At 44.8% G+C, this 27,480-nt stretch overlaps 1 protein-coding gene across 3 annotated transcripts in view; it reads right to left on the reverse strand.

The window, feature by feature from the left end:
* Positions 1-27,480, reverse strand: part of LOC142245214 (glutaminase kidney isoform, mitochondrial-like) — a 1,837,395-nt gene that overhangs the window by 1,349,255 nt on the left and 460,660 nt on the right. For all 3 annotated transcript variants that reach the window (XM_075317734.1, XM_075317731.1, XM_075317733.1), the window contains exon 4: positions 4,468-4,597. In XM_075317734.1, coding sequence (XP_075173849.1) covers positions 4,468-4,597 — 130 coding nt within the window. The remainder of the gene's footprint in view (positions 1-4,467; positions 4,598-27,480) is intronic.

The following is a 27,480-nucleotide window of genomic DNA, read 5'->3' on the forward strand; positions in this document are numbered from 1 at the left end:
CTTGTACCATGGGTCCAGAAAGGTGGCCAACCAGTAAAGGTTGTTAGATAAAATGTGTATCACGTGAGGGTCTTGCCACAGGCACTTACACATGAACTGTGCTATGTGGGCCAAACTGCAAACAGGCAAAGGTTCTGTATCCCCACCAGGAGGCTCAATACACAACCTCTCCTCATGCTGACTCACCTACTCGTCCTCCTCCTCCTCCCCAGCCCATCCATGCTGGACAGACATGAAACTGGGGTTGAGAGTCCACTGTGTAGCATTGGGAGTCCCCTGGGTAGAACAGTAAAAAAAAGTCTTTTTCCTCCTCATCATTACCAAATGTTGCCTCAGAAAATTGGCTGGACTGGTGTAGTATCACCCATGAAGAATTCTGGCTCCATAGCCACATGCTGGGTACTCAAAGTTTCCTCTTTGAGATCCTGCAGTTATTGTTTCAACAGACACAGCAGCAGGATGGTTAAGGTGATAATAGCCTCATCACCACTCACGAGCTTGGTGCAGTACTCAAAGTTCTCAAGGACGTCACAAATGTCAGCGATCCACACTTACTCAACAGTTATGTGTGGTGGCTGATCTCAGTCTGACGGGCATGTTGAAGCTGGTATTCAGCTACTGCCCTCTGCTGCTCAGTAATCCTCGCCAAAATATAGAATGTTGAGTTCCACCGTGTGGGCAGGTCGCACATGAGTCGGTGACTTGGCAAATTAAAGCGTTTTTGCAACGCTGTAAGACCAGCAGAAGTGGTAGAGGATTGGCGGAAATGGGCACTAATATGGTGCACCCTCTCAAGTAGGCACGGTAAGTCAGGGTATGTTTTCCTAAATTTCTGAACAACTAGCTTCAGCACGTGAGCTATGTAAGACACATGTACCAGCTTGCTGACCTTTAAAGCTGCCACCAAGTTACGCCCAATGTCGCAAAAAAACAGGCCAGGTTGGAGGTGTAGCAGGAAGAGTCACTGATCTGTCTGCTCTTTTATACCTTGTCACAACTTCGCTGAAGTGTGTGTGGTTTGTGACCTAAACAAATCAGCTTCAGCAGAGCATGTTGCCGCTTTGCTGATGCACTGCTGCACATCTCCCAGCTTGACAGTGATAGGGAGGGTAATTCAGCAGAGCATGAGGAGCAGGAGGAGGGGGAGGAGGAGGGGAGACAGGAAGTGGCATATGATGAGGCGGAAACACTGGTATAAGTTGGGCCTGCTATTCTTGGCGTGGGTAGGATGTGTGATGCTACAGTTTGCGAGTTTGTCCCAGCCTCCTCCAGGTTCACCCAGCGTGCTGTGACAGATATGTATCATCCTTGTCCACAACAATTTGTCTAGGTGTCTGTTGTTAGGTGGACTTTCCCGGTTACGGCGTTGGTCAGAGCACGGTTGAGATTGTTTAACACGTGCTTGTGTAACACGGGGACGTCACTACGGACAAAATAGTGGTGGCTGGGAACACTGTATCGTGGGGCAGCCACAGCCAAAAGATCACAGAATCATTGTGTTCCCACAAGCCTAAACGGCAATATCTCCACGGCTAGCATTTTGTCAATGTGTTAGTTTAGGTTTTGTGCCTGTGGGTGCATGGTTGGGTATTTACGCTTCCTTTCCAAGATCTCAGGCATGGACAACTGGACACTTCTCTGGGACAAGGAAGTAGATGTGGTTGATGTTTGCTGTGTCTGTGCAATTGCACCTTGTGGGCAGGATGTATGAATGCATGCTTCCTGGACAGCAGATTGTGAAGGAAGTAGCACAGGCGATATGGCAGTGGTTTGACCTGCAGACTCAAATTTGGTACCCTGGTGTTCTGACCACCTAGTGGGATGCTTGACTGCCATGTGGTTCTGCATACTGGTGGTGCTCAGGTTGCCTTTGCCCTGGCCTCTGCTCAACTTTGTATAGCAGATGCTACAGACTACAATGTTTTTCTGTGAAGGACTTTCAGAAAAAAACTTCCAGACAGCGGCTGAACGCCCCCTTACCCTGATTTGGGCCACAGTGGGGGTGCTCTTGGGAACAGTTGACCCAGTTCTCACTCTGTGCAAACCACTACCCCTTGGTGCCTGTGTTGGTGCTACATATCCATCTTCCTCTGTGTTGCTGTGCTGGCTATGCATGTCAACGGTCCAGGTTGGATCAGTGGACTCATCATCGACCACCTGGTCTTCCATCTCTTCCTCCTTCCCACTTGAGATTGTAGGCTGACCTGATGGCAACTGTATCTCATCATCATCAGCCTCCACCTTTGGAGAAAGTAAATCCGGTTCCTCAAAATGGTTTTCTTCTGGCCGTAGGTCCTCAGGTACTTGCGCATCGACGCATGCCACCTCCTCACGTTTCTCTTCCATGCTGCACGGCGAGAGGCCAGAGCCAACCAATGGGTACATACAAAAAAGATCCTCAGAGTGGCCAAGCTTGAGGTCATATGTGTCCTGTGACTGATGATGGGAGGAGGAAGGAGGGCCAGGTTGAGGATTCGATGGGCCGGCCTTCTGTGTATCCACAGTAGACTGTGTGGTCGTGGAAGATTGGTTGCTGCTTGACAAATGCCAAGAGGCCTTGTCTGCCATTCAAGACAGAATCTGCTCTCGCTCTTCTGGCTTCCATACACATTTACATTCCAGACTGGGAAATTTGGCAAGGAACATAGTGGATGCATCAAGCGTCTTCTGACCAGACACAGACTCAGTGCCTTGTCGCCCACCACTGACAACACCATGCACATGTCCCTTAACAACTGCTTTTTTTGTCATTTTGGGTTTTGCTGACATATTTGCAGATGTTGATAGCCCAAGCAAAGCAAACTTTGACCCAAAAAATATTGAGGACAAAGTACAAGTGAATACTTTGTACCAGGCAGCACAAAATGGTAGAGTCCTGCTTTGTATTTGCAAAGACCACTAGCAATGTATGAATGTGACTTGCTGTGGACAGATGGCACAGGTCAGGCTGTGAAACCCTAAATATTGTGGAAACAGGAACGGTGCTTTACTGTATCAGGTAGCAATAAATACTAGAGTACAGCTTTGTAACTATTTGCAAAGGCCTCTAGCAACGTGTGAATGTGGCTTGCTGTGGACGGACAGCACAAGTCAGGCTGTGAAACCTTAACTATTGTGGAAACAGGAACGATGGTTTAGTGTATCAGGCAGCACTGATTGCTAGAGTCCTGCTTTGTAATTATTTGCAAAAGCCTCTAGCAACGTATTAAAGTGGGTGATCTGGATGCCACAAGGCAAGCTGTGAACCTCTAAATATTGTGGCTCTCTGCTGTGACTTTATTCAGTGCTATCAGCTCTTAAAAGACCGATTGTATTCTGGTTGTTGGAGGGTACTATGGAGGTAGTGACACACACTGCTTTAAACACTTCCCTACTGGGAAATCTGTCCCTCTGAATGCTACACTGACCTATGCAGCTAGCAGCCCTGAAAAGAGCTTTTTGTGTTATTAAGAGGCCTACACTCTCCCTAGCAACTGCTCGCTCTATCCGTATGCTGATACAGAGCTGGCTCCAGACATAGTATGCACCAAATAGCGGCGGAAGGTCTTTTATAGACCCTTTGACGCTGAGCGGCCAGCCAATCACAGTAACGCCACAACAAAGATGGCTGTGGCATTATTGTAATTGGTTAAAAAGCCCAGCATCTTTATTGGCTGCAAATCAGGCACCAAAACGGCAGGGCGGAACATCCGAATATAGCGAGGTGAATACACAGTTACTCGCTATATAACGAATAGCCCGAGTACCGTACTATTCTGCGAATAGCGAATAGTAACGAATACACTCACTCATCAATACTGACCAGTCATCAGTTTTACGTTCCAACCTTGAGGAAAACACCAGCACCCCTTCCTCTTTCTGGTCCTTTCTCTCTTGCAGCACATCAAAGTCTTGGTCTAGATCAGCAGTTGCCATCGACAACAAGACTTCTTAAGCAAGGCTGTAGACCTTCTCTGCACATTCCGATGGTGCAGCTTGTTTTCCTTTTTTATGGCCCTTGCATTTCTGGTGACGGAAGGAGGTTCTTCCCTCTTTGTGTGGCCCTTCCTTACTGCACTCACTTTCTACCCTAGTAGAGTCACAGTCACTCCCCCTAGCACCTTGGACCAACAATCCACCACCTATTTCTGGAGCTGCCATGTGACAATCAGTCATACTGTTGTTCACTTCAGCTGATATCAGGTCCCTATGTTGGGTAAACCTGTAAGACTCTCTAGCCACCCCTGACTCAGGACTGTCAACCTTAGAGTAAATAAATACTTATGTACCTCTCTAAAATCTTTTTAGGTGGGACAATTATGATCATGATTTGCTTGTTTCTAGTGAATGAAATACCTGGCAAGTGTGAATAAAGTAGAAAATCAGTAATTTAACAGTTATTGTTAAAAAAAAATTACATGAACTGCAACACTGACATATTTACATAATAAAGTGAAAAAAAAAATGTTGAGAAAATAGATTCAGTACCTTTCCTCCTGATAATTTCTTGGCACTTTCAAAAAGTTCATCAATGTGTGATGTAAAAGACATAAAATCTGGTATCACAAATTTTCTTCGAAATGCCTGTGTAAGGAGCACAATATTGCTCTGAACACACCTATGAAAAAGGGGAAAAATAATTAAGATGAAAAGCAATATGAATAAAAATATTCAATTTGTGCTAATGCTCATTATTTCTAACCTAAGCACTGTTCATTCAAGCATTATGAGAGTAATTTTAAGCTTTTCTAGAATGTTGCGATTTGTTTCAGATTGTCACGGACACTGCAGATCATTTTCATGTACAGTTCTGCTGTTACATTTAAGTACCCCAAGCTGAACTGATAAGATACATCTTTATTATAGGAAACAAAAGCAACACATCCTTAAAAGGGGGTAGTCCGGCCAGGGCCTCTATCAGGGAATAGAGGCATTTTTTCTGATTTTTGTATTGGCAGGTGGTTAGCCTCCACCAAGCCGTGCACCCTATTTTGGTCGTTCTGTCTGATTTTGTCAAGTGGTGACTGTTCACACTCAGCCATCAATCCTGTCCACAGGCTATTTAATCCAAGCAGCACTTGCCTGGGCCTGTCCCGTCCCGTCCACAGCTGTGACTTAAGCCTGCTTTACACGTTGCAATTTCGCATACAATATCGTATGTGTGGCACATTCAATTTGTTGAACGTGCCGCACATACGATTAACCCCCGTCACACGTACTTACCTTCCATACGACCTCGATGTGGGCGGCGAACATCCACTTCCTGGAGTGGGAGGGAAGTTCGGCGTCACATCGACGTCATGCGACAGCCGGCCAATAGAAGCGGAGGGGCGGAGCTGAGTGGGACGTAAACATCCCGTCCACCTCCTTCCTTCCGCATTGTGGGCCGGGAGCTGCAGGACGCTGGTAAGATCTGTTCATCGTTCCCGGGCTGTCACACACTGAGATGTGTGCTACCCCGGGTACGATGAACAATCTGACGTGCAATTCTAGAGAAAGGTACGATGTGTATGCGATGAACGTTTTACCGTTCAATCGCAATCGCACGTACCTGTCACACACTGCAATGTACCTTACGATGCCGGATGTGCGTCACTTACGATGTGACCCCACCGACACATTGTAACATATATTGCAGCGTGTAAAGCAGGCTTTAGTCACAGGTACGGGATTGTAAAGCATCAGGTAAGTGCTGTTTCAAATAGTTCTGCTTTTAAATGTGTGAGGCTGCATGGCATCCTTCAGATAAAATAAAATATTAGTGTAGGACTGCCCCTTGAGATTTGCCGTGACGTGGCGGGGTAGCTCAAAAGATTGCAATGTTTTGCCAAAAATCTCCATTTATTAATAAGTACAGTTTAAAAATCGTGCTGGCTCCATTTTTCTGATGTTACATTTAAGTACCCCAAGCTGAACTCATAAGATACACCTTTATTATAGGAAACAAAAGCAACAGATCCTTAAAAGGGGGTGGTCTGGCCAGGGCCTCTATCAGGGCATTACGACCCTTACAGGTGTATGGAGCCTGGTGAACAGAAGCAGAGGAGGAGGGCCCTGCATGCTCACAGAGATCTGCTCTCTCTCCTCCTGCTCTGCACTGATCTATGTGATCAGTGCAAAGCAGGAAAGAAAGCTTTCAAGGAGCTAAATGGAAGCTGCAGGAACTGAACAGTTTAAGGACCTTCTGCACTAGGAATTTCAGAACCTGTGACTGATCATGTACCTGATTACATGACCAGAAAGGTGAGTTGGAAGGTCCTGCAGATGTTCAACTGCTGCAACCTCAGTGCATGTCCCAGTGGCTCCTCTTCTGCTCAGTACTGATCAGGAACTTCAAGATGTGGTAATGTATAGTGTATGTCAGTAAATGTGCCTGTGGAAGAGCTGTGTGTGTCCATATGTGCATGTAGTGTGTGTAGTAGAGCTGTGTGTGTCTATAGGTGCATGCTCTGCGCATGTAGAAGAGCTGTGTGTGTCTATATGTGCATGCACAGAGCTGCGTGATTATCTGTGCATGTATTGTGCATGTGGAAGAGCTGTGTCTATAGATGCATGTAGTGTGGATGTAGGTGAGCTGTAATTGTCTATGTGCATGTAGTTTGCATGTAGCAGGGCTGTTTGTCTATGTGTGCATGTACTGTGCATGTAGCAGGGCTGTGTTTGTCTATATGTACATGTAGTGTGCATGTATATATGTGCATTTAGCAGAGTCATATAGTTCTATGATCATGTAGCAGAGTCATGTACAGCTCTAGCAAAAATTAAGAAACCACTGCAAAATTTTCAGTTTTTCTGATTTTTCTTTTTATAGGTATATTTTTCAGTAAGATGTAAATGGTTCTTTTATTCTATAAACTACTGACGTCTCCAAATTTCCAAGCAATACATTTTGTATTTATTTTCTGAAAATTAGAAATGGTCAAAATAACAAAAAAATGCACATTGCTATCAGACCTCAAATAATGCCAAGAAAACAAGTTCATAATCATTTAGAAACAACAATACTAATGTTTTAAATCAGGAACAGTTAACAAATCAATATTTTGTGGGATAACCATGATTTTTAATCACATCTTTCATGCGTCTTGGCATGCTTTCCACTAGTATTTCACACTGCTTTTGGGTGACGTTATGCCACTCCTGGCCAGTAGAATGAGACACATAAAAAGAAAGACACAATGACATAACCCATAAAAATAAAGAGACCCATAAAAAGAAAAAGACACAAAAAGGAAAGCAACACATAGAAAGACAGAGACACATAGAAAGAAAGAGACACATAGAAAGAGAGAGACATATAGAAAGAAAAAGACACACACATAGCGAGACACCCACAGAAAGACACAGAAACTGGATGTTTGTGGTAAAATATTGATTGTTTTCATAGTTAACCTAAATATTTATCAGGTGGCCTATAGCAACCAATCACAGCTCTGCTTCCATTTTGCTACAGGTCATTAATAGGAGCTCAGATTGGTTGCACTAGGCATCGAAGGACATTCTACATATAAGACAGCTTATGTGTGAGTAAATTTGATTTCAGAGGAGAGAGAGACAGAGAGACAAAAAGAGAGGAGGGAGACAGACAGAGGGTAAGAGTGGGTGAGAGGAAAAGTGGGGGGGAGGAAAAGTGGGTGAGAGAAACAGTGGGTGAGAGAAACAGTGGGTGAGAGGAACAGGGGGTGAGAGGAACAGGGGGTGAGAGAAACAGGGGGTGAGAGAAACAGGGGGTGAGAGAAACAGGGGGTGAGAGAAACAGTGGGTGAGAGAAACAGTAGGGGAGAGGAACAGTGGGGGAGAGGAACAGTGGGGGAGAGGAACAGTGGGGGAGAGGAACAGTGGGGGAGAGGAACAGTGGGTGAGAGGAACAGTGGGTGAGAAAAAGAGTGGGTGAGAGGAAGTGTGTGAGAGGAAGAGTGGGTGAGAGGAAGAGTGGGTGAGAGGTAGAGGGGGTAAGAGGTAGAGTACTACACTCTGGCCCCATATCTGGAGAGGGTACGCCACTCCATAGACAGGCAGACCCTGAACCTGTACAGACTGAGTGTCCACAGCCTAGAGGTGGAAACAGGGCGGCACCAACAGACATATAAGCCACGGGAGAACAGACTGTGCCACCACTACCAGCAGGGGTCTCTGAAGGACAAGGCGCATTTTATTCTGCACTGTAACAAATGCTCAGCACTCTCCAGTCATATTCTAGACTTCCCGTCCATGGACGAGGAGATGAAACTCCGCATCCTACTGGGGGAAGAGGAATTAATGGAGATCGCTGCCCAATATGTCACCACTTGTCATAAGATGAGAGGAATATAAGACTCCCAGAAAGACATTCAGAGCCCAAATTGTGCCCCCAACTCCCCATAACCCTGTTCCCCTCCCACCACACTAACTGTATTTCTCTTGCTTTGGCAACACTATTTTGGTCCTGCCAATAAAGCATATTTGAATATGAGTGGGTGAGAGAGAGAGTGGGTGAGAGGGAGAGTGGGTGAGAGGGAGAGTGGGTGGGAGGGAGAGTGGGAGAGTTGCAGAGTGGCAGACTGGGAGAGTTGGAGAGTGGCAGAGTGGGTGAGAGGGAGAGTGGCAGACTGGGTGAGAGGGAGAGTGGCAGACTGGGTGAGAGGGAGAGCTAAAGAGCAAGAATGGGAGAGTGGAAGACAGCGAGACACTTAGTTATTATCCTGGGCAATGCTGGGTCCTACAGCTAGTTTAGAATATATTTGAAAAAGTATAATAATATTAGCTGTAGTACCCAGCATTGCTCGGGATAGTAATTAAGTCACTCTCCCACTCACCTTCTCTCTGTCTCTCTCCCCCACTCCCTCTCTCTGTCTCTCTCCCACTCCTACTGACCACCGAAATCATATTAACTGACTCATTAACTTTTATACTAAGAATATCCTTCCTTGCCTATAGCAATCAATCAGAGCTCCTATTAATGATCTGTAGCAAAAAAAGAAGCAGAGCTGTGATTGCTTGCTATAGGCCACCTAATAAATATCCAGACTAACTTCAAAACAGCCAATATATTGCCTCATAAAACCCCAGACAATTAGTATACAAGTAAGGTCATGTGACTTATATCAGCTTCTAACAACAGCATTAGTTAAGTGTCACCACCGAAATCATATTAACTCTCACAAAAGCTGTCTTAGGCTATGTTAACACTAGAAAAATGATTTTTCTTAAGAAATTTCTTAAGAGTGCATCTGTGTTAAAAAACGCACCAAAAACGCACCTGCGTTTTCGGTGCGTTTTCGGTGCGTTTTTGGTGCGTTTTCGGTCCGTTTTTGGTGCGTTTTTACCGCTGGTTGCTCCCTGCGTTATTGTGCCAATTATCTATGGCAAAAAACGCAGTTAGCTGCAGAAAAGAAGTGACATGCTCATTCTTTTTCTTAAGAAAATCTACTGAAAGAATTTTCTTAAGAAAAAAACGCAGTGTGTGCACAGCTAATTTTTTTTGCCATAGGTTTTGCTGGGGAATGTCTGCAGAAAGGTTACAAGAATTTCTCAAGAAATTTCTGCAGCAAAAACGGACCCAAAACGCAGGTAAAAAACGCAGTGTGTGAACATAGCCTTATACTAAACATTTACTTCATTGCCTATAGCAGCCAATAAAAGCTCCTTGATCTGTAACAAAATAGAAGCATACCTATGATTGGTTCATATAGGCCACCTGATAAACATCCTGGGTAACTGTCAAAACCGCCAATATATTACCTCAAACATCCAAATAATTCCTGTGTGTTTTTGTTTGTGTGTGTGCGCTTCTTTTGGTGTGTGTGTCTCTCTTTCTGTCAGTGTGTCTCTCTTTCTGTCAGTGTGTCTCTCTTTCTGTCTGGGTGTCTCTCTTTCTGTCCGGGTGTCTCTCTTTCTGTCAGGGTGCATGTCTTTCTGTCAGGGTGTCTCTCTTTTTGTCAGGGTGTCTCTCTTTCTGTCTGCATCTTTTGGGGTGCGCATCTTTTGGTGTGTGCATCTCTCTTTCTGTCAGGGTGTCTCTCTTTCTGTCAGGGTGTCTCTCTTTCTGTCTGTCTCTCTTTTTGTGTGTCTCTCTTTCTGTGTGTGTGTCTCTCTTTCTGTCAGTGTGTCTCTCTTTCTGTCAGTGTGTCTCTCTTTCTGTCTGTGTGTCTCTCATTCTGTCAGTGTGTCTCTTATTCTGTCAGTGTGTCTCTCTTTCTGTCTGTGTGTCTCTCTTTCTGTGTGCCTCTCTTTCTTTGTGTGCATCTATTTGTGTGTGCGTCTTTCTGTCTGTCTGTGTGTGTGTGCGCGCATCTTTTGGTGTGTGCATCTCTTTCTGTCCGTGTGTCTCTCTTTCTGTCCATGTGTCTTTCTTTCTGTCTGTGTGTTTCTCTTTCTGTCTGTGTATCTCTCTTTCTGTCTGTGTCTTTCTGTCTGTGTGTCACCACCTGTGCCATCTCAGAGTTCAAGGGTCCGTGCACCATCTAAGCCATCTCAGAGTCCAAGGGTCCGTGGTGCGATTGTGTGGGAGGTTTTTTTCCAAGAGTCCTTCGGACCAAACGGTTGCCATTTGTCAAATCTGTCAAACCAAGCTTAGCAGAGGCAGAAATACTTCCAGTTTGGGCACCTCCAGCATGAAAAACCATAGGTTAGCCAAGCACACCACTAGGTGGTTGACAGCTCTAGGTGAAAAACACGATTTCCAGACTCAAAACTCTGCCACTTCCCCTGGGCTGCCTGCTTCCCAAACTGGTATGCAAGAAGGTGACGCTGATGCCTCCTTCTCCCAACCTGATGTTGGCCAAACTCAATCATCAACGATATCAGCTTTGATGTCCCAGCATTCCGTTCAGTTGTCCTTACCACAGGCCTTTGAAAAGAAGCGAAAATACCCCGTTACGCACCCAAGGGCAGAAACCATAACTGCACACATTGCACGATTGATAGCCCTTGAGATGTTGCCGTATCGGCTTGTGGGAACAGAGGCTTTCTGCGACCTTTTGGCGGTGTTAGAACATCGGTACTCTGTGCCTAGCCAGCCACCACTATTTTTCTCATTGTGCCGTCCCCGTGCTCCACAATCACGTGTCCGTAAACAACAAACGGTCTCTCACCAACGCCATAACAGGGAAGGTCCACTTAACCACAGACACGTGGACAAGCGGAAGTAGACAGGGAGGCTACAGCTCACTGATGGCACACTGGGTGAACCTGGTGGCGGCTGGTACAGAGTCTGAGCTGGCAACATCCCATATAGTTCCCATACCAAGAATAACAGGGCCCACTTCAATCACAGTTTCAGTAGCCTCCTACACAGCAACAACTCCCTCCTCCTCCTACTCTTCATCTGGCTCCTGTGCATCCTGCTCAACATCCGCCGGTGTCTAACCGTCGACATCATTCCCCAGGTGGGATCTCTGCAGCACTGCCTCGGCTAAGCGGCAACACGCTCTACTGAAGCTCATCTGTATCAATGACAAATAGCACACGGCACCTGAGCTTTTAAAGGAAATAACTGAGCAGACAGACGAGCGGCTCGCGCCGTCGGACCTCCGTCCAGAGATGGTAATGTGCGATAATGGTCGTAGTCTGGTGGCGGCTTTAAAGCTTGGAAAGCTTGTACACGTTCCTTGTATGGCCCACGTTGTAAATGTAGTAGTTCAGCACTTTCTGAAGAAATACCCTGGGATACCAGACCTACTTACCAAGGTATGACGTATTAGCGCCCATTTCCGCAAGTCATCTCCCTCTTTTGCTGGCCTGGTAGCGCTGCAGCAGCGCTTACACTTGCCTCGTCACAGACTAATGGAATTCAACCTATCATATGTTGGCCAGTATCCATGAGCAGCAGAGGGCAGTATCCCAATTCCAGCTGGAACATGCTTGTCAGACGCAGCTGCTAGACATAAGTACTGCAGAGTGGGTGTGGACTGCAGACATTTGTCAGGTCTTGGAGAATTTTGATTACTGTACCAACATTGTGAGCAGTGATGATGCTGTTATCAGCATTACCATTCCACTGATTTGTTTATTGAAACACTCTCTGGATGGTCTGACTGACCAAAGTGTTAATGCACTCGAGGTGTCTGTAGATCCAGATTTCACAATGGGTGCTAGTAATCCGCACAACCTCGGCCAGCAGGCTCAGGCCACCTTTGGTCAGCATCAGGAGGATGAGGAGGATGATGAAAAACAGGAATGCTTTAAAGTTGGTAACCAAGGGATTGACAACCCAAGCTTTAGGGCTGTCCAGCATAGATGGCCTAAGGAAGAGCAGGAGGAGGACAGAGAGACTGAGGAGGAGAGGAGGTTTAAGGAGACAGAATGTATTCATTTCTTAGCACAAAGGTTTACAGTTCGGAGTCTGGGACACATAGTATAGTTCATGTCACACTGCCTTTCTCATGACTGTCGGCTAGTCCACATTTTGGCAGACAATAAATAATGGTTATGTACCTTCCTTGATCCACGCTACAAAGATAAATTTGCTTTGCTACTTGTCGAGGCAAATAAGGATTGTACTACGGAAACATTCAAGAGGGCTGTAGTGGAACAGTTGATGAAACGATTACCCTCCGATCATGCTGGCATCAGAGGTAGCGTGTCATATCATGCAACAGGATTACAAGATAGGGCTATGCATAGTAGGAGCAACACAGGCGGTGGACTAATGTGCCAAAACTGGTCCATTTTCCACAAACCGTCAACTGCAAATCAGATACCGGTTGGGGGAGCTTTAACAAGGAGGGAACAGTTAAGTAAGATGGGACTATGTAGGTGACCGTATTAGCGTGCTTTCAGAGTCTACAGTTCCCTTTAACTATTGGGTTTCCAAGATCAACAGTTGGGCAGCCCTCGCCTTATACGCTTTGAAAGTGGTAGCTTGCCTTGCTGCGAGTGTGTTGTCTGAGCGTGTTTTCAGCTCAGCAGGGTCAATATTAACAGATATTCACACACAACTATCCATGGAAAGTGCAGACAGTTTGACGATGATCAAAATGAACCATAGATAGATTGCCCCAGAGTTTCTCAGGCCGCCTGTTAACAAGACCCAATAATAAATGTAGCCCTAAAATTTGTATTTGTTAAGTTCAAATAAGTTCCATTGTTTCTCATTCAAGACTATTTTGTCTTCTATCATCTAATGATACCGCATGACTAATGTGACTTGTTATGCTGCTGCGATGTAATTGTTTGGCCCAATCACCCAGGGCAATATTTTTCAAGCCTATGTACATTATGCACTGGCACAACCACTGTCAAGGCTACACTGTCTATAACAATTGGTCAGGCAGTCTCTATTTGTTTTCTTTATTGCTTCTGTGCTCCACGGTGTGTTACACATGCCCCCTGCGAAATCAGATTTTTTTTTTTAGCTCCTTGGCATGTTATGCTCTGTTGCATATCCTACCAATTTTTTTTAAAAAACAGCTGTCGAGAGCTATTGGGAGTACCTTCTGATGCTGTGCTACATGGTGTCTGAATCATAATTCCCTGGGGAAACTGAATTTATTAAACTCCTTGGCATATTATGCCCTGTTGATTATCCTACCAATTTTTTTTTTAAAAAAAAAACTGTTGGGAGCTGTTGGGAGTACCTTCTGATGCTGTGCTACATAGTGTTTGAACCATTCCCACCTGGGGAAACTGAATTTTTTTAAATCCTCGGTGCTGGCTAGTGGAATTAAGCCCGAGTTCCAGAGTGAAAAAAACGCCACTTACACGGTGCTGCATGCTTCACAAACTGCGGTCTACGAAGCAGACAATGATGCCTCCTGCTCCCAACCTGCTTTTGGTCAGATGCAATCATCATCAACGATATTAGCTTTGATGTCCCAGTGTGGCGTTCATTTGTCCATAAAACATACATTACTGAATCATTTGAATAGAAATTGAATAGAGGGCCACTTTAGCCGGTGGTGTTGGTGGAGGAGGAGGAGGGCATGGCCAAAACCCAAATGGCCACATTGGCAATAGCTCTGTAAAGTGATATAGAATACGTATTCCAACTTTTACACTAATGATATAGGGGATGCAGAAAACTACAAATGACTGCCATCGCTCCCCAATGTATGCTACAGGGCCCACCTGAGAGCCCTAAGAAGTCTGAGATTTGAGGACAGCCAGTGGCCCGTTCTACATCTGAATAGAGGGCCACTGGAGCCAGTGGTGTTGGTGGAGGAGGAGGAGGAGTAGGAGGGCAAGGCCAACACCCAAATGGCCACATTGGCAATAGCACTGTAAAGTGTTATGAAGTATGTATTCCAACTTTCACTCTAATGATATAGGGGACGCAGAAAACTACAAATGACTGCCATCCTTCCCCAATGTATGTTACAGGGCCCACCTGAGAGCCCTAAGAAGTCTGAGATTTGAGGACAGCCAGTGGCCCTTAGAGGGCCACAGGAGCTGGTGATGCTAGTGGAGGACAAGGTTAACATCCCAACAGGCACATTGTAGCTGACCTTTTGAAGTTCTGTCAAATATGTCACAAAATAGGAGGTGTGAGACAGACACCAATATAATGTATAAGTTACAGCCCTTTCTAATCAAAAAAGAAGGAAAACTGTAAAAAACAAAATGTGTTAACATATGCTAAAGTTGGGGTTTTTTTGGAGGTCGGGGCTTGATTTGACATTTTACATTACAGTGAATAGGCACTAGAAACTGTTTCTTAGCAATTTCCTTTCTTTTACTTTGGTTTGAGAGCTGTTCTGGCGACTACGTAAACGCCGCATGCTGTTCTGAGCACATTCTTCAAAGACTCCAGAAATGCAGTCAGGCACCTTCTACAGGCTGTGTCCATACTGTTTCAGCCTTTTCCTATCTATTATAGCCTTTTCCTCAGTCACCACAGGTCACCGTTAGGTCCGACGTAAAATTATTCTGGTTTCCCATAGACATACATTGGGGGTCGAATATTCGCAAATACTCGAATAGCGGTGAGGTATTCGCCGGATTTTCATCAAATCCAATGATAGGGTATTCGATCATCCCTACTCTAAAGGGTACTTTACATGCTGCGATATCGGTATCGATATCGCTAGCGAGCGTACCCGCCTCCGTCGGTTGTGCGACACGGGAAAATCGCTGCCCGTGGCGCACAACATCGCTTACACTCGTCACATGGATTTACCTTCCCTGCGACAACGTTCTGGCCGGCGAACCGCCTCCTTTCTAAGGGGGCGGTTCGTGCGGCGTCACAGCGACGTCACAGGCAGCTGTCCAATAGAAGCGGAGGGGCGAAGATGAGCGGGCAGAAGATCCCGCCCACCTCCTTCCTTCCTTCTTTTCCGGTGGACACAGGTAAGGAGATGTTCATCGTTCCTGCGGTGTCACACGTAGCGATGTGTGGTGCTGCAGGAATGGCGAACAACATCGTACCTGCAGCAGCAACGATATTAAGGAAAGGAGCGACGTTTCAACGATCAACAATTTTTGACGTTTTTGCGATCGTTGATCGTCGTTCCTTGGTGTCACACGCTGCGATGTCGCTAACGTCGCCGGATGTGCATCACTAACGACGTGACCCTGACGATATATCGTTAGCGATGTCGCAGCATGTAAAGCACCCTTTAATCCATCTGTATTAAGGTAAATGTAATGTGTGTCTTGTTTGTACTATGAAAAAGCAGATGTTCTGAGTTTTGTTTTTCTTGAGTTAGTGTTAGAGCAGAATGAGGAAGTTGTTATATACGCTGACTTCTGTTATGATACAGGTTATATGGTTATATGTGTAAGTGTGTAATGCAGGCAAGTTCAGACAGCTGCATGTTATATCTAGTGTCTTCATTCTTATGTCAATTTTTGTGTTGGTTCATCTTTTGATTGTCTGGAAAAATTGCAGAGTCATTGCTTTGAGAAGAGAAAGCAAGTTATGAGTTTACTATACCCAGCAAGCAGAGTTACTTCTGTGTTACTTCTGAAGAGAGGAAGTTCTGAGCAGCTGTGTGAAAAAACAGGAACTTATACTTTGTAGAATCTAACTGTTCGTGTGGCAGTAAGTAGACTGCAAAATACATCTATGTGTGAAGTGGCCGATCGATAATCAGTAATTGATAAGATCTCGAATCCCGGTCTTCCCTGGTGAGAAGATTTGAAAGGGGAGTTTTCGAGGTCCAGGTACAGTGTTATGGTAGGAGCCCTGACGGTAACCTGGTAAGTTTTTGCTGAGTACCGAGCTGATGGTAATGAGCCCTGGCTGTAACTCAGTGGAATGCTGTTCCTCACGATCCTAGGTAGGAGATAGATAACATTGCATTAGGAGAATCCTTAATATTGACTTTAATCAAGTTACTGAGTTTTGGATGGACCGTCATCATGAGGTGTATGTAGTGTGAACAGATTTCAGTAGTTCTTGTAATATCAATGTACAGCTAGCGTATAGTGAGGGTGAGAGTAATTTCTTATCACCCACATGATACTGGTTGGGCATGTGCTCTGATTCTTCCTGGAAGCAAAAGTTTTCAGACTAGACATTTACGCTGGAGCAGCGATAGATGAACCTGTTGTATTGTGTTATTGTTGCGCGCTGAGATAGAATCTAGAATATATATAAAATGTATGCAGTTTCTGGTGCAGAAAGACTTGAGAAATGATGAAATTGAAAAAAAAGAGAAGTGTTAGTTTTCTATTTGAAGAGATCAGTGAAAATTAGACCAGCAAGTTTAGGATGAAGTAATCTGTAAGTGACAGAAGGTGAGAGGAAGTTGGAAAAAAAAAAAAGCAAATGGAGAATTCTCCCAAGGGGGAGATTAGATGAGGAGAGATTGTGATGGATTGAAGAAATGTAATTCTAAATCTAGTAACTACACTACGTGTATTCTACCTGTCTGTGAAAATAGCCTCGCATAGGCCCATTAGGAAGCAACACCCTCCACCCTATAAGCTGTCCCCATAGGTTGGACTTGTGTACTGTCTGTGGAGCACTGTGTCCACGTAAGCAAGCCCCATTATTTCCTGTCCTGAATGTAGATTTATTCCTGTCACTCTGTGTTTTGCCCAGCCCTGGGGTGGGGTATGGTATGGGGATATTATGTCAGGGTCTGTCAGGAGATAGGAATACGCTGGAAGCTCGGCCCTGCCCACAATTAAGTCTACCATCGGGATGAGAGAGAGTGCAGGGTCCCTAGTCACATGGTCAGCACAGGGGTCCCTAAAAAATCCATATTCCCAGTGACAGATGGAATATTTCATGAATGTAGATGGCACGCCCCATGTCCCTCCCTCTCCGGCCTCTTTGGATGCCATTTTGGACAACACCTAGTTCCTCTTTTTGTGGCCGTTTTATCCCAGTCACTACATAGTTCCTCTTTTGATGCCATTTTAGTCTTGCCGACACCCAGTTGCCTATTTTTTATTTTCAGCCGCCATCTTAGAACCCAAAGCCACTGCTCTGTTTATTGCTGATGCAGCAGAGGCTGCAAAGGAGGGACCTGAGATCCACACTACGTTTTTTCGTTATATATGCATTTGTGCCCCATTGTGTTCTCATTAATGAACCTCCTTGGAGGGGGCACTTGGAACCTTAACAAAAGGACATTGCTGATAGTCCTGTAAAAAACCTTGTTCCTTCACTTTTGCATATTTGTTTTTGCTGTACCTAGTATACAATTTATTAGACCACATCAATAGACTGCTCATTTTCAGTCCTGGTGGACAGGGACTATTTTTCTGCCTATGGCAGTTGTTACTTAGCCTATTTTTGAGATAATCTTGCTTGTATATTATCCTGCCTGGTGTCCTGCATAAGAGTTCCCTGATGTAGTGGGTGGAGGATAATGTGGTCCTTAAGGGGTTTTGATTATCAGGAGTTGGCATATATCAGGGTTTTTGCTGCCAGCACCCAGTGATCTATCCTATCCTTTTCTGTCTTAGTTAGCAGGGTCTCTCTTTGATTAAGTCTAATCCTAACCAACTGTGTATTGTTTACTTCTTATATCCTCGTCCTTATGTGAAGGGGGCATCCTTATATGTTGGGGGCTTTAACTATCTCTTTGGGGATGCTCCGAGGCAAGACAGGATTTATTTCTTGTTTGAGGTTAGCTAGTTTCTTAGGCGGTGACGAGGCGTCCAGGTAGTGGTCCACCGCTATTTCTAGATGTGTATATATAGTCAGGGGGGTCCTGCTTGCTAGTTACCAAACACTCTTTTGCTCTTTTTTTCCAGGGGTTTTAGGAGATCTTAGTTTTCAGAATGTCAGTGTTCTCCGGACCCCAATTTACACCCGATGCTCTTCCTTACAAACCTGGGTATGGTTCTATGTATCAGGTCTCCGAGAGTCCATGTGCAAACAACTACAGCTGGGAACTCCTGATTACAGAGTGAAGGACCAAGACACCCTCTTTCAAGTGGCAAAATGTATAGAGATGAATCTAGCAACTTACAAGACCACCCCACATACAGCTGTGCTGCATTCACTGTCACCTGAAAAGTATCATCATGTCATCTCCAGCCCTGAGCCTGCCTGACTACCAGAAGTCATTCTGCCTGTTTGCAATGGAGAAAGACAGCGGCCCTTTGAATACTACTCAGCCAGATTGAACACCAACCTAAAGCACCAGTTGAAGATCACTGCCCGTATGTCATCTCTGCTCCCTGACAATTAATACAAAGGACCGGCACTCCAAATCTTCTGAAATATTTTTGTAGTTTATTCCATCATGTCATACAGGCGTAAATTACGCGTTTCGGCTAATAGTGAGCCTTTTTCACAAAAATATTTCAGAAGATTTGGAGTGCCGGTCCTTTGTATTAATTATACTGTGGATGCCTTCCTTAGACACGTGCACCTTGAAGGATTGTCTGCCGCCTGGAACTTCTGTTTCTGCATGCTCCCTGACAATGTCACCATCTCTTGTCTATACCGAACAAACCAACCCCTTCTTTTATATAAAAATATAAATTTTATTCAAACAACAAAGTGCAGGTTAAAATTCAATCAATGGTGCATAATTTATAGTCAGAGGAGGGTCCTTGGGCATCTTCCCTATCCTTTCCCTTCCTATCAGTGGGGTTCGGCACCCTAATAAATACCGTCGTGGTGCCCCCACTCGAACGGTGACTGACCCTGACTGGCCCTTTGCTAAACACTGTTACGTGCTGCTATCCTTAATGAAGGGCCTTATAAAGATACAGTGATTTTCACTCATGCCATTCACCATATGATCTAAATTGTATCAGACTGGTCAATAATTCCCCCTTATTGTCTTTTTAAGACTTTGTATCACATCTGGGGTATAAATTCTGTCAGCCTATGATTCCTATATGATACAGTCATGTTGCTATGCCACAGTTCATAATTATAGATAAACCAGCATAATAGCCCATCCTTCACCGCCCTCGGCGGTTCTCTGCCCAACGCGTTTCCCCTCCAGGACTTTCAATCAAACGGAGGTTCCTCAGGGGCTGTCCAACATTTGGGGTTATTCATATGGTAGACTGCAACAACAATTTGTCTTTATTAGTAAAGGACCCAATCAAAAATTCCACCAAAAAGTTCCAAATATCTCTAAATCCCTTGATTCATTTGTACTCACATTATATCCAAAGCATCAAGGGGTTAAATCTGTCCTTCAATGAGGAGTCCTCAATTACTGAAATACATATTCAAAGAAACATTTCTCTAATATCCCTTTAAATTCTAAAGTATGTTTCCTAATCCTACAAGATACTCACTTGTGAACAGAGGCTTTGTAAAAACCATAGGCATCTGCCTATGAAGCAGTACTGGGATGACACCTGCTTATTATGTCCACCCACAGGGTATAATTATTCCTCCAATGTGGAGTTCTTAGTCAATGAAAATACATACATATGCATGGGTTCTCAAATATCCCCTTTGCATCATGAAGACCGAATGTTTCCCCATCAAATAGAGTACTTACTTGTTTGTGTTGCTGTATGATAAAGCTGGGCATCTGCCTGTGTGGCAGTAGGTAGTGAACGCCTGATTCTTTTGGCCGCTTGTGGGGTTTAAATATCCCTCCATCTATGCATCATATCCGGTCCCAGCGGCTGAGGAGGCATCATTTTCCTCCCCTCATCCAATCGGCTCTTGCGATCCTCTGAATGACACATCGCGTCACCTCCAATCTGCGCGTTGTATTCCAGGAGGACGTTGCGATACGTCATTTCCTGTTGTCTCCCATTACATCTCGTGTATGGGGGGGTGGCCAAGCGTCACCTCCCCTCCCAGCAAACATCAGAGGGATGGTGTGGGTGGGACCTCTCATGGCACTTCACCCCTCCGATTGGACTAATCGGGGATGTCACAATACATCACTTCTGGCCCAGGTTTATCCTGATGCTCGTTGTATAACGTGGCGATACGTCACCTCCTGTCAGGGTGAAATCCCAGCGTTACAGCAGGGGGCGGCACCTTGCATCACCCCCAGCATCCTCCGCCCAGAAAGGACACGTATTCCATACTATCAAGAGGGCACTCCCCCAGCCCAACCAGAACTGGACAACTTAATATCAGTATCACCGCATCACCCGACAAAAACAGGGGGATTCACATATATTCCGTAACAAAGACTATCGGCCTCAGGGCTAGGGACATCCACTAGCTCCACCCCCACCAGCGGTCATCAATTTCGCTAGTCTGGAGGAGCCAGGGCCCCCATCCAATAGTATGTCTATGACATGTTAACAACACCCATACTTGGAATTGTAGTGGGAAGGGATTGTTTGAAGACATGAACTATGGTGGATTATCTCGGGCCTCTAGTATATCTATAATCGAGTCTGACCTCCACTCCATTATATATAGTAAAGTGCTGAAATAGGACTACAGTTTGGGCCTATAGCGGTCCCTAATTTATAACACTCCCCTTCCCTTGGAAGGTACCTAATGTGTCTGCTGGTTTCTCCTATGTTAACCCTATATGAAGCTCACGAAGCTAAGCTGTTCATTAAGCCCCTTTGGATGGATGGACTGCAGCCAAAAGATCCATCGTGTTTCCCTTTGTACAATGGTTTTGTCCCAGTCTCCCCTCCTTATTGACTTTGGCACTGTCTCAATTGCTTTGAATGAAAGGGATCCCACATCTCCACCATGGCAGCCATTCACATGTCGGGCGATGGGGGTATCCCTTTTATTCCTCATATCTCCTAGATGTTCACTTATCCTCGTTCTAAGTTGCCTCTTGGTTTTGCCAACATAATTGAGCGGACAGGAGCATGTGCATAGGTACACTACCCCTTCTGTTTTTCAGTTGGCAAAGTTCCTGTTTTTATATACCCTGCCTGTGCTCACGCTACTAAATTCCTTCGACGGGGTAATAAACTTACAGAAGGAACATTTTCCACATTTATATGTACCTATTCCTCTCTGGTCCAACCATGTCCCTGTTTTTTGGGGGGGAGTGTAAAGACTATGTACCACATAGTCCCCCACTGTGCGGCCCCTTCTATATGTCACTGAGGGTGTCCCTGTAATTGACTCACTGATATCCGGATCACTCCGGAGTATCCCCCAGTGTTTTTTCAGGATCCCAAAAACTCTGCTGTTCTGGTCGTCAAATGTGCCAATTAGTCTTGTTATGGCATTTTCCCCTTCCCTTTTTCTAGGGATCAAGAGTTCTGTTCTTTGACTTTTCCACGCATGATCGTGGGCCCTCTCAATTGTATCTAGGGGGTATCCCCTCTGAAGGAACCTGTTTTTTAGTGACCTCGATTGTTTATCGAAATCCTCAACCAAAGAACAGTTCCTGCGCAACCTCAGGAACTGTCCTTTTGGTATGCCTCTCTTAAGAGGGGGAGGGTGATAAATCTTCCAGTGCAGCAGGTTATTCGTACTGTTGGGTTTCCTGTAGACATCAGTTCTTAATCGTCCCTCTTCATCCTTTTGGATGAAGATATCTAAGAAGGGAATTCTGTCCCCCCCTTATCTCGTATGTTAATTTTATACCTAAGTCGTTAACATTCAGGTGTTCCACAAATGAAATAAACGACTCCCTGGTCCCTGCCCACACAATTATCACGTCGTCAATATATCGCCCCCAGAAAGTAATCTGGGGGCTCCATATTGTCTCCTCCTCACCAAAAACCACAGTATCCTCCAACCAGCCCAGGAACAAGTTTGCGTATGTGGAAACACAAGGGCTCCCCATCGCAGTGCCCCTGAGCTGGTGGAAAAAGCGGGAGTTAAATATAAAGTAATTTCTGGTGAGGATGAACTCCATGAGCTCTCGTATGAATTCATTGTGGGGGCCATACTGAATCCCTCGTGATGAAAGGAAATGGTTTATGGCTCTGAGGCCGCAGGAGTGGGGGATATGGCTATACAGTGACTCAACATCAATTGACACTAGGATAGCCTCCTTGTCTATCATCATCCCTTCTAGTCTTCTGAGCAGGTCCCTTATGTGTGAGGGGAGAGCTGTCACAAAGGGTCGTAGGATCTGATCGATGTATGTACTGCTGTTTTGACACAAAGCGTCGATCCCCGAGACAATAGGACATCCTCTCAGGGGATCCAACCCCTTGTGTACTTTTGGTACTGTATAGAAGGTGGCTATCCTAGGGTGTCTGGGTAGGAGAAAATCAAGTTCTTCTTTTGAGATGAGTTTATTCTCCCTAGCTTTCGTCAACAATGATTTTAGTTCACCAAGGAAAGTATCTGTGGGATCTTGTCTGAGAACCTCATAGGTCTCTCTATCAGATAAGAGTGCCAGGCACATTTGTAGATAGTTCTCCCTGTTCATGATAACCGTGTTCCCGCCCTTATCAGAAGGCTTTATAATGATCTCATGATTTCTTTCGAGATCAACCAAAGCCTCTTTTTCCTGTCTAGTTAGATTATTCGGGGCTGGGTTGTATTTGGGGTCAATTTTCATGAGGTCCATGGTTACTAGTTTACAGAAGATCTCAATACTATCCTGTTCTCCCTGAGGTGGCATTTTTGTGCTTTTATTTTTTAAGGATGAGAAGGGACCTTCTCCCATATTTCTACTCCCTTCCTCCTCTAGGCTTAGCAAATTATCCAAATCATTCATCATATCTGGAGAGATGTCAAGTTGTTGACACCTTGTCCGGTTGGTGATTGCAAAGTGTTTTTTCCACTTCAGTTTCCGTAAAAACAGGTTTAGGTCTTTCACCCACGTGAACGCATCGTATCTCACCGTGGGCACAAAGCCCAAACCTGCCCTTAACACCGATAGTTCTACTTCAGATAGTTTATGATTGGAAATGTTGATCACCTGTGTCCTGGCCATTCTCTCATTAGTAGTCCCATTCAGGTTTTGTTCACTCCCTGGGGGATTCTTTCCCTCAATTCGTAGGGTCTCATATCTCTTTTTTAAAAAAAAAAGACGGGGTGGTAGGGGTGGGAGGGACTCTTAAGGCAGAGGGCTGTCCAGAGGCAGATGGACCAAAACCATCGGTTCCCCCATAATGACTGTCCTGATTGTATCTTCCTCCCCCTCCTTTCCCTCTTCCATTGCCTCCTTTCCATCTCCTCCTTGATGGTCCTCTGGGAGTCCACTGATTCCTATTATTTCTATTCTCGGAGTCTGATGATTCAGCCTCCGTAGATGATATATCACTGGGAGGGACCCTTCGGCTGTTGTCCGTAAAGTTATAGGCTTGTCTATGCTTAAAATCCTTGAGATCTCTCGTGAATCTCTTGTGCATTCTATCTTTTATACTTAACCTATAGCGCTCTACTGATCTTTTTAAAGCTGCTTCCGTTTGTGAAGTCAGCTTCAGTTTTAAATTTTAGAGCCGTCTCTATGGTTTGCTGTAATTTTTCAGTAGTTTTTTGTAGAGTTTTTTTCTCTTCTTCTAGTAAAATCCCTATGAATCTAAGTGATGAGGAGATGGATTCTTCCTCCCACTTCCTCAGGAGCTCCACTGATCTTGATCTGGGAGCTGGTGCAATAGAGATTCTTAGTCCCCTGGGGACTATACGATTTTTTATGTAGTTGTCAAGGGATTGAACCTCCCACCATGATTTTATATTTTCTTTGTAATCAATTAGTAAATCTGCGAAGATTAATCTCAAGGATTGTGTCTGTGTGGGGGCTTCCTCACAGAACAGCTCCGAAAATGCTTCCTTGGCATCCTTTAGCCATGTGTTGTCATCAATTGGTCCAGATAGAAATCCAGCCATGCCAGTAGAACTAACAAAACCTCAAAAAGATTTTTTTCTTTTCGATAGGGGTATAATCAACTGTTTATACCGAACAAACCAACCCCTTCTTTTATATAAAAGTATACATTTTATTCAAACAACAAAGTGCAGGTTAAAATTCAATCAATGGTGCATAATTTATAGTCAGAGGAGGGTCCTTGGGCATCTTCCCTATCCTTCCCTTCCTATCAGTGGGGGTCGGCACCCTAATAAATACCGTCGTGGTGCCCCCACTCGAACGGTGACTGACCCTGACTGGCCCTTTGCTAAACACTGTTACGTGCTGCTATCCTTAATGAAGGGCCTTATAAAGATACAGTGATTTTCACTCATGCCATTCACCATATAGTTTCATAGTTTCATAGTTTTTAAGGTTGAAGGGAGACTATAAGTCCATCTAGTTCAACCCGTAGCCTGACATGTTGATCCAGAGGAAGGCAAAAAAAAACCCAATGTGTCAAATAAGCTCCAATGGGGAAAAAATTCCTTCCTGACTCCACATACGGCAATCAGACTAGTTCCCTGGATCAACACCCTATGATCTTAATTGTATCAGACTGGTCAATAATTCCCCTTTATTGTCTTTTTAAAACTTTGTATCACATCTGGGGTATAAATTCTGTCAGCCTATGATTCCTATAGGATACAGTCATGTTGCTATGCCACAGTTCATAATTATAGATAAACCAGCATAATAGCCCGTCCTTCACCGCCCTCGGCGGTTCTCTTCCCAACGCGTTTCCCCTCCAGGACTTTCAATCAAACAGAGGTTACTCAGGGGCTGTCCAACATTTGGGGTTATTTATATGGTAGACTGCAACAACAATTTGTCTTTATTAGTAAAGGACCCGATCAAAAATTCCACCAAAAAGTTCCAAATATCTCAAAATCCCTTGATTCATTTGTACAAAAGAATCAGGCATTCACTACCTACTGCCACACAGGCAGATGCCCAGTTTTATCATACAGCAACACCAACAAGTAAGTACTCTATTTGATGGGGAAACATTCGGTCTTTATGATGCAAAGGGGATATTTGAGAACCCATGCATATGTATGTATTTTCAGTGACTAAGGACTCCAAATTGGAGAAATAATTATACCCTGTGGGTGGACAGAATAAGCAGGTGTCATCCTATTACTGCTTCATAGGCAGATGCCTATGGTTTTTACAAAGCCTCTGTTCACAAGTGAGTACCTTGTAGGATTGGGAAACATACTTTAGAATTTAAAGGGATATTAGAGAAACGTTTCTTTGAATATGTATTTCAGTAATTGAGGACTCCTCATTGAAGAATGGATTTAACCCCTTGATGCTTTGGATATAATGTGAGTACAAATGAATCAAGGGATTTAGAGATATTTGGAACTTTTTGGTGGAATTTTTGATTGGGTCCTTTACTAATAAAGACAAATTGTTGTTGCAGTCTACCATATAAATAACCCCAAATGTTGGACAGCCCCTGAGGAACCCCGTTTGATTGAAAGTCCTGGAGGGGAAACGCGTTGGGCAGAGAACCGCCAAGGGCGGTGAAGGACGGGGAATTATTGACCAGTCTGATACAATTAAGATCATATGGTGAATGGCATGAGTGAAAATCACTGTATCTTTATAAGGCCCTTCCTTAAGGATAGCAGCACGTAACAGTGTTTAGCAAAGGACCAGTCAGGGTCAGTCAACGTTCGAGTGGGGGCACCACGACGGTATTTATTAGGGTGCCGACCCCCACTGATAGGAAGGGGAAGAATAGGGAAGATGCCCAAGGACCCTCCTCTGACTATACATTATGCACCATTGATTGAACCTGCACTTTGTTGTTTGAATAAAATGTATACTTTTATATAAAAGAAGGGGTTGGTTTGTTCGGTATAAACAGTTGATTATACCCCTATCGAAAAGAAAAAAATCTTTTTGAGGTTTTGTTAATGTCACCATCTCCCAGTGTGTGGTCCTAAATCCTGCTACACTTCTACCTCTTCCAAGGGGGGAGTGTCCCACCTCTGACACCTTAGTGGAAGAGGTAGTCGACTCTGGCATAACTGAGGCAGGAAACCTCTGGATTCGATACAGTGACAGATACACCCTTGGGAAACCCTGACATAACCACTTTGCAGATGGATCAAGATATGAAGATCAAGAAAGACTGTTCCACACGGGTATGGTGGTGATAGCAGAAGACGCTGTGCTGATAGAGCAGTTGCTACCCGCATCCCTGTCTGCAAAAGAAGCAGAGGTATGTGCTCTCACTGAAGCCTGCAAGATGTCAGACAACATCTACTCTGTATGGAAGACAAGAGACTTGATCACCGCCAATGGAACTGTACGCCACCATGAGGCCATAGAAGAACTAAAGGAAGCTTTGCTATTAACAGGCAGAGTCGCGGTGATCAGGGTTGAGGCCTACATTGGAGGAGTCAAGGGAAGCAGTAAGAAATGCCCTCGCTGACAGAACAGAGAAAGAAGTGGCAATGTGACCACTTACCACAGAAACAGTCAGCCAATCTGTGCTCCTTAAGTGACCCCAATGTAAAGAACGGAAAGATGGAAAGTCTTGAGAAAACATTGTCCTGACCTTACAAGAGCAAGTCTCAGAAGGAGAAAAGGACTGAGATAGGGTGCGGCTGTGGGCTCCCGGAGAACGTAGAAAGTGGCTAGTGACCTGCTTTTACTGCTAGCCAAAGAGAAATGGAAGGCCTTGGATACAGAACTGACCCTACACACCCCATACCAGCCACAGAATAGAGGGAGGGTTGGGAGGATGGGGCAGTGTAGAAAGCAAGGGCATGAAAGATTTCACCTTGCATTGTTCAGAGTCAGACACACCCCAGCAGGGACCATTAAGTTGAGGCCCTATGAAATCCTGTTTAGAAGTACCCCCAGATACTCTTACTAAACTTGTTGTTTGATTAACTAAACATTTGCCTAATATACGTTCTTGAGTTTTCTCCTCCAGATCCAACCAGATCTAGATCTCTTTCTCACTCTCTTCCTCTCCTCTCTCTTTTACTCTCTTCCTCTCTTTCTCTTTCTTCCTTTCTTTCTTTCTTTCTCTCCCTCTCTTCTCTCTCTCTTTCCTTCTCTCTCTCTTCCTTTCTGTCAAAGATCCATGCATCCCTCTACAAAAGATTTCGGACCTGGGACCAGGAGATGGCACAAAGTATCGGGTAGAAGAGGGAAGACAGCCAAGAAGATGATATCCAAAGCCTGTGGACCAGATGATGACTGTGCATCCCACCTTTGATGATGTCCCACCATTACTGCCTGAGGACTGAGGAATATGAGGCTCTGAGTGATACGCACCCTGATAAATATGAGCTGATGAGAAGACTACCACCACTTTCCCACCTCCCGAATAACGTGTGCCAGCGTGGAACATAGCCATGTGGACAGTCAAGAGGATCTGGTC

This window comes from Anomaloglossus baeobatrachus, chromosome 7 (assembly GCF_048569485.1).
Source record: "Anomaloglossus baeobatrachus isolate aAnoBae1 chromosome 7, aAnoBae1.hap1, whole genome shotgun sequence".
In the NCBI taxonomy this organism is placed as follows: Eukaryota; Metazoa; Chordata; class Amphibia; order Anura; family Aromobatidae; genus Anomaloglossus; species Anomaloglossus baeobatrachus.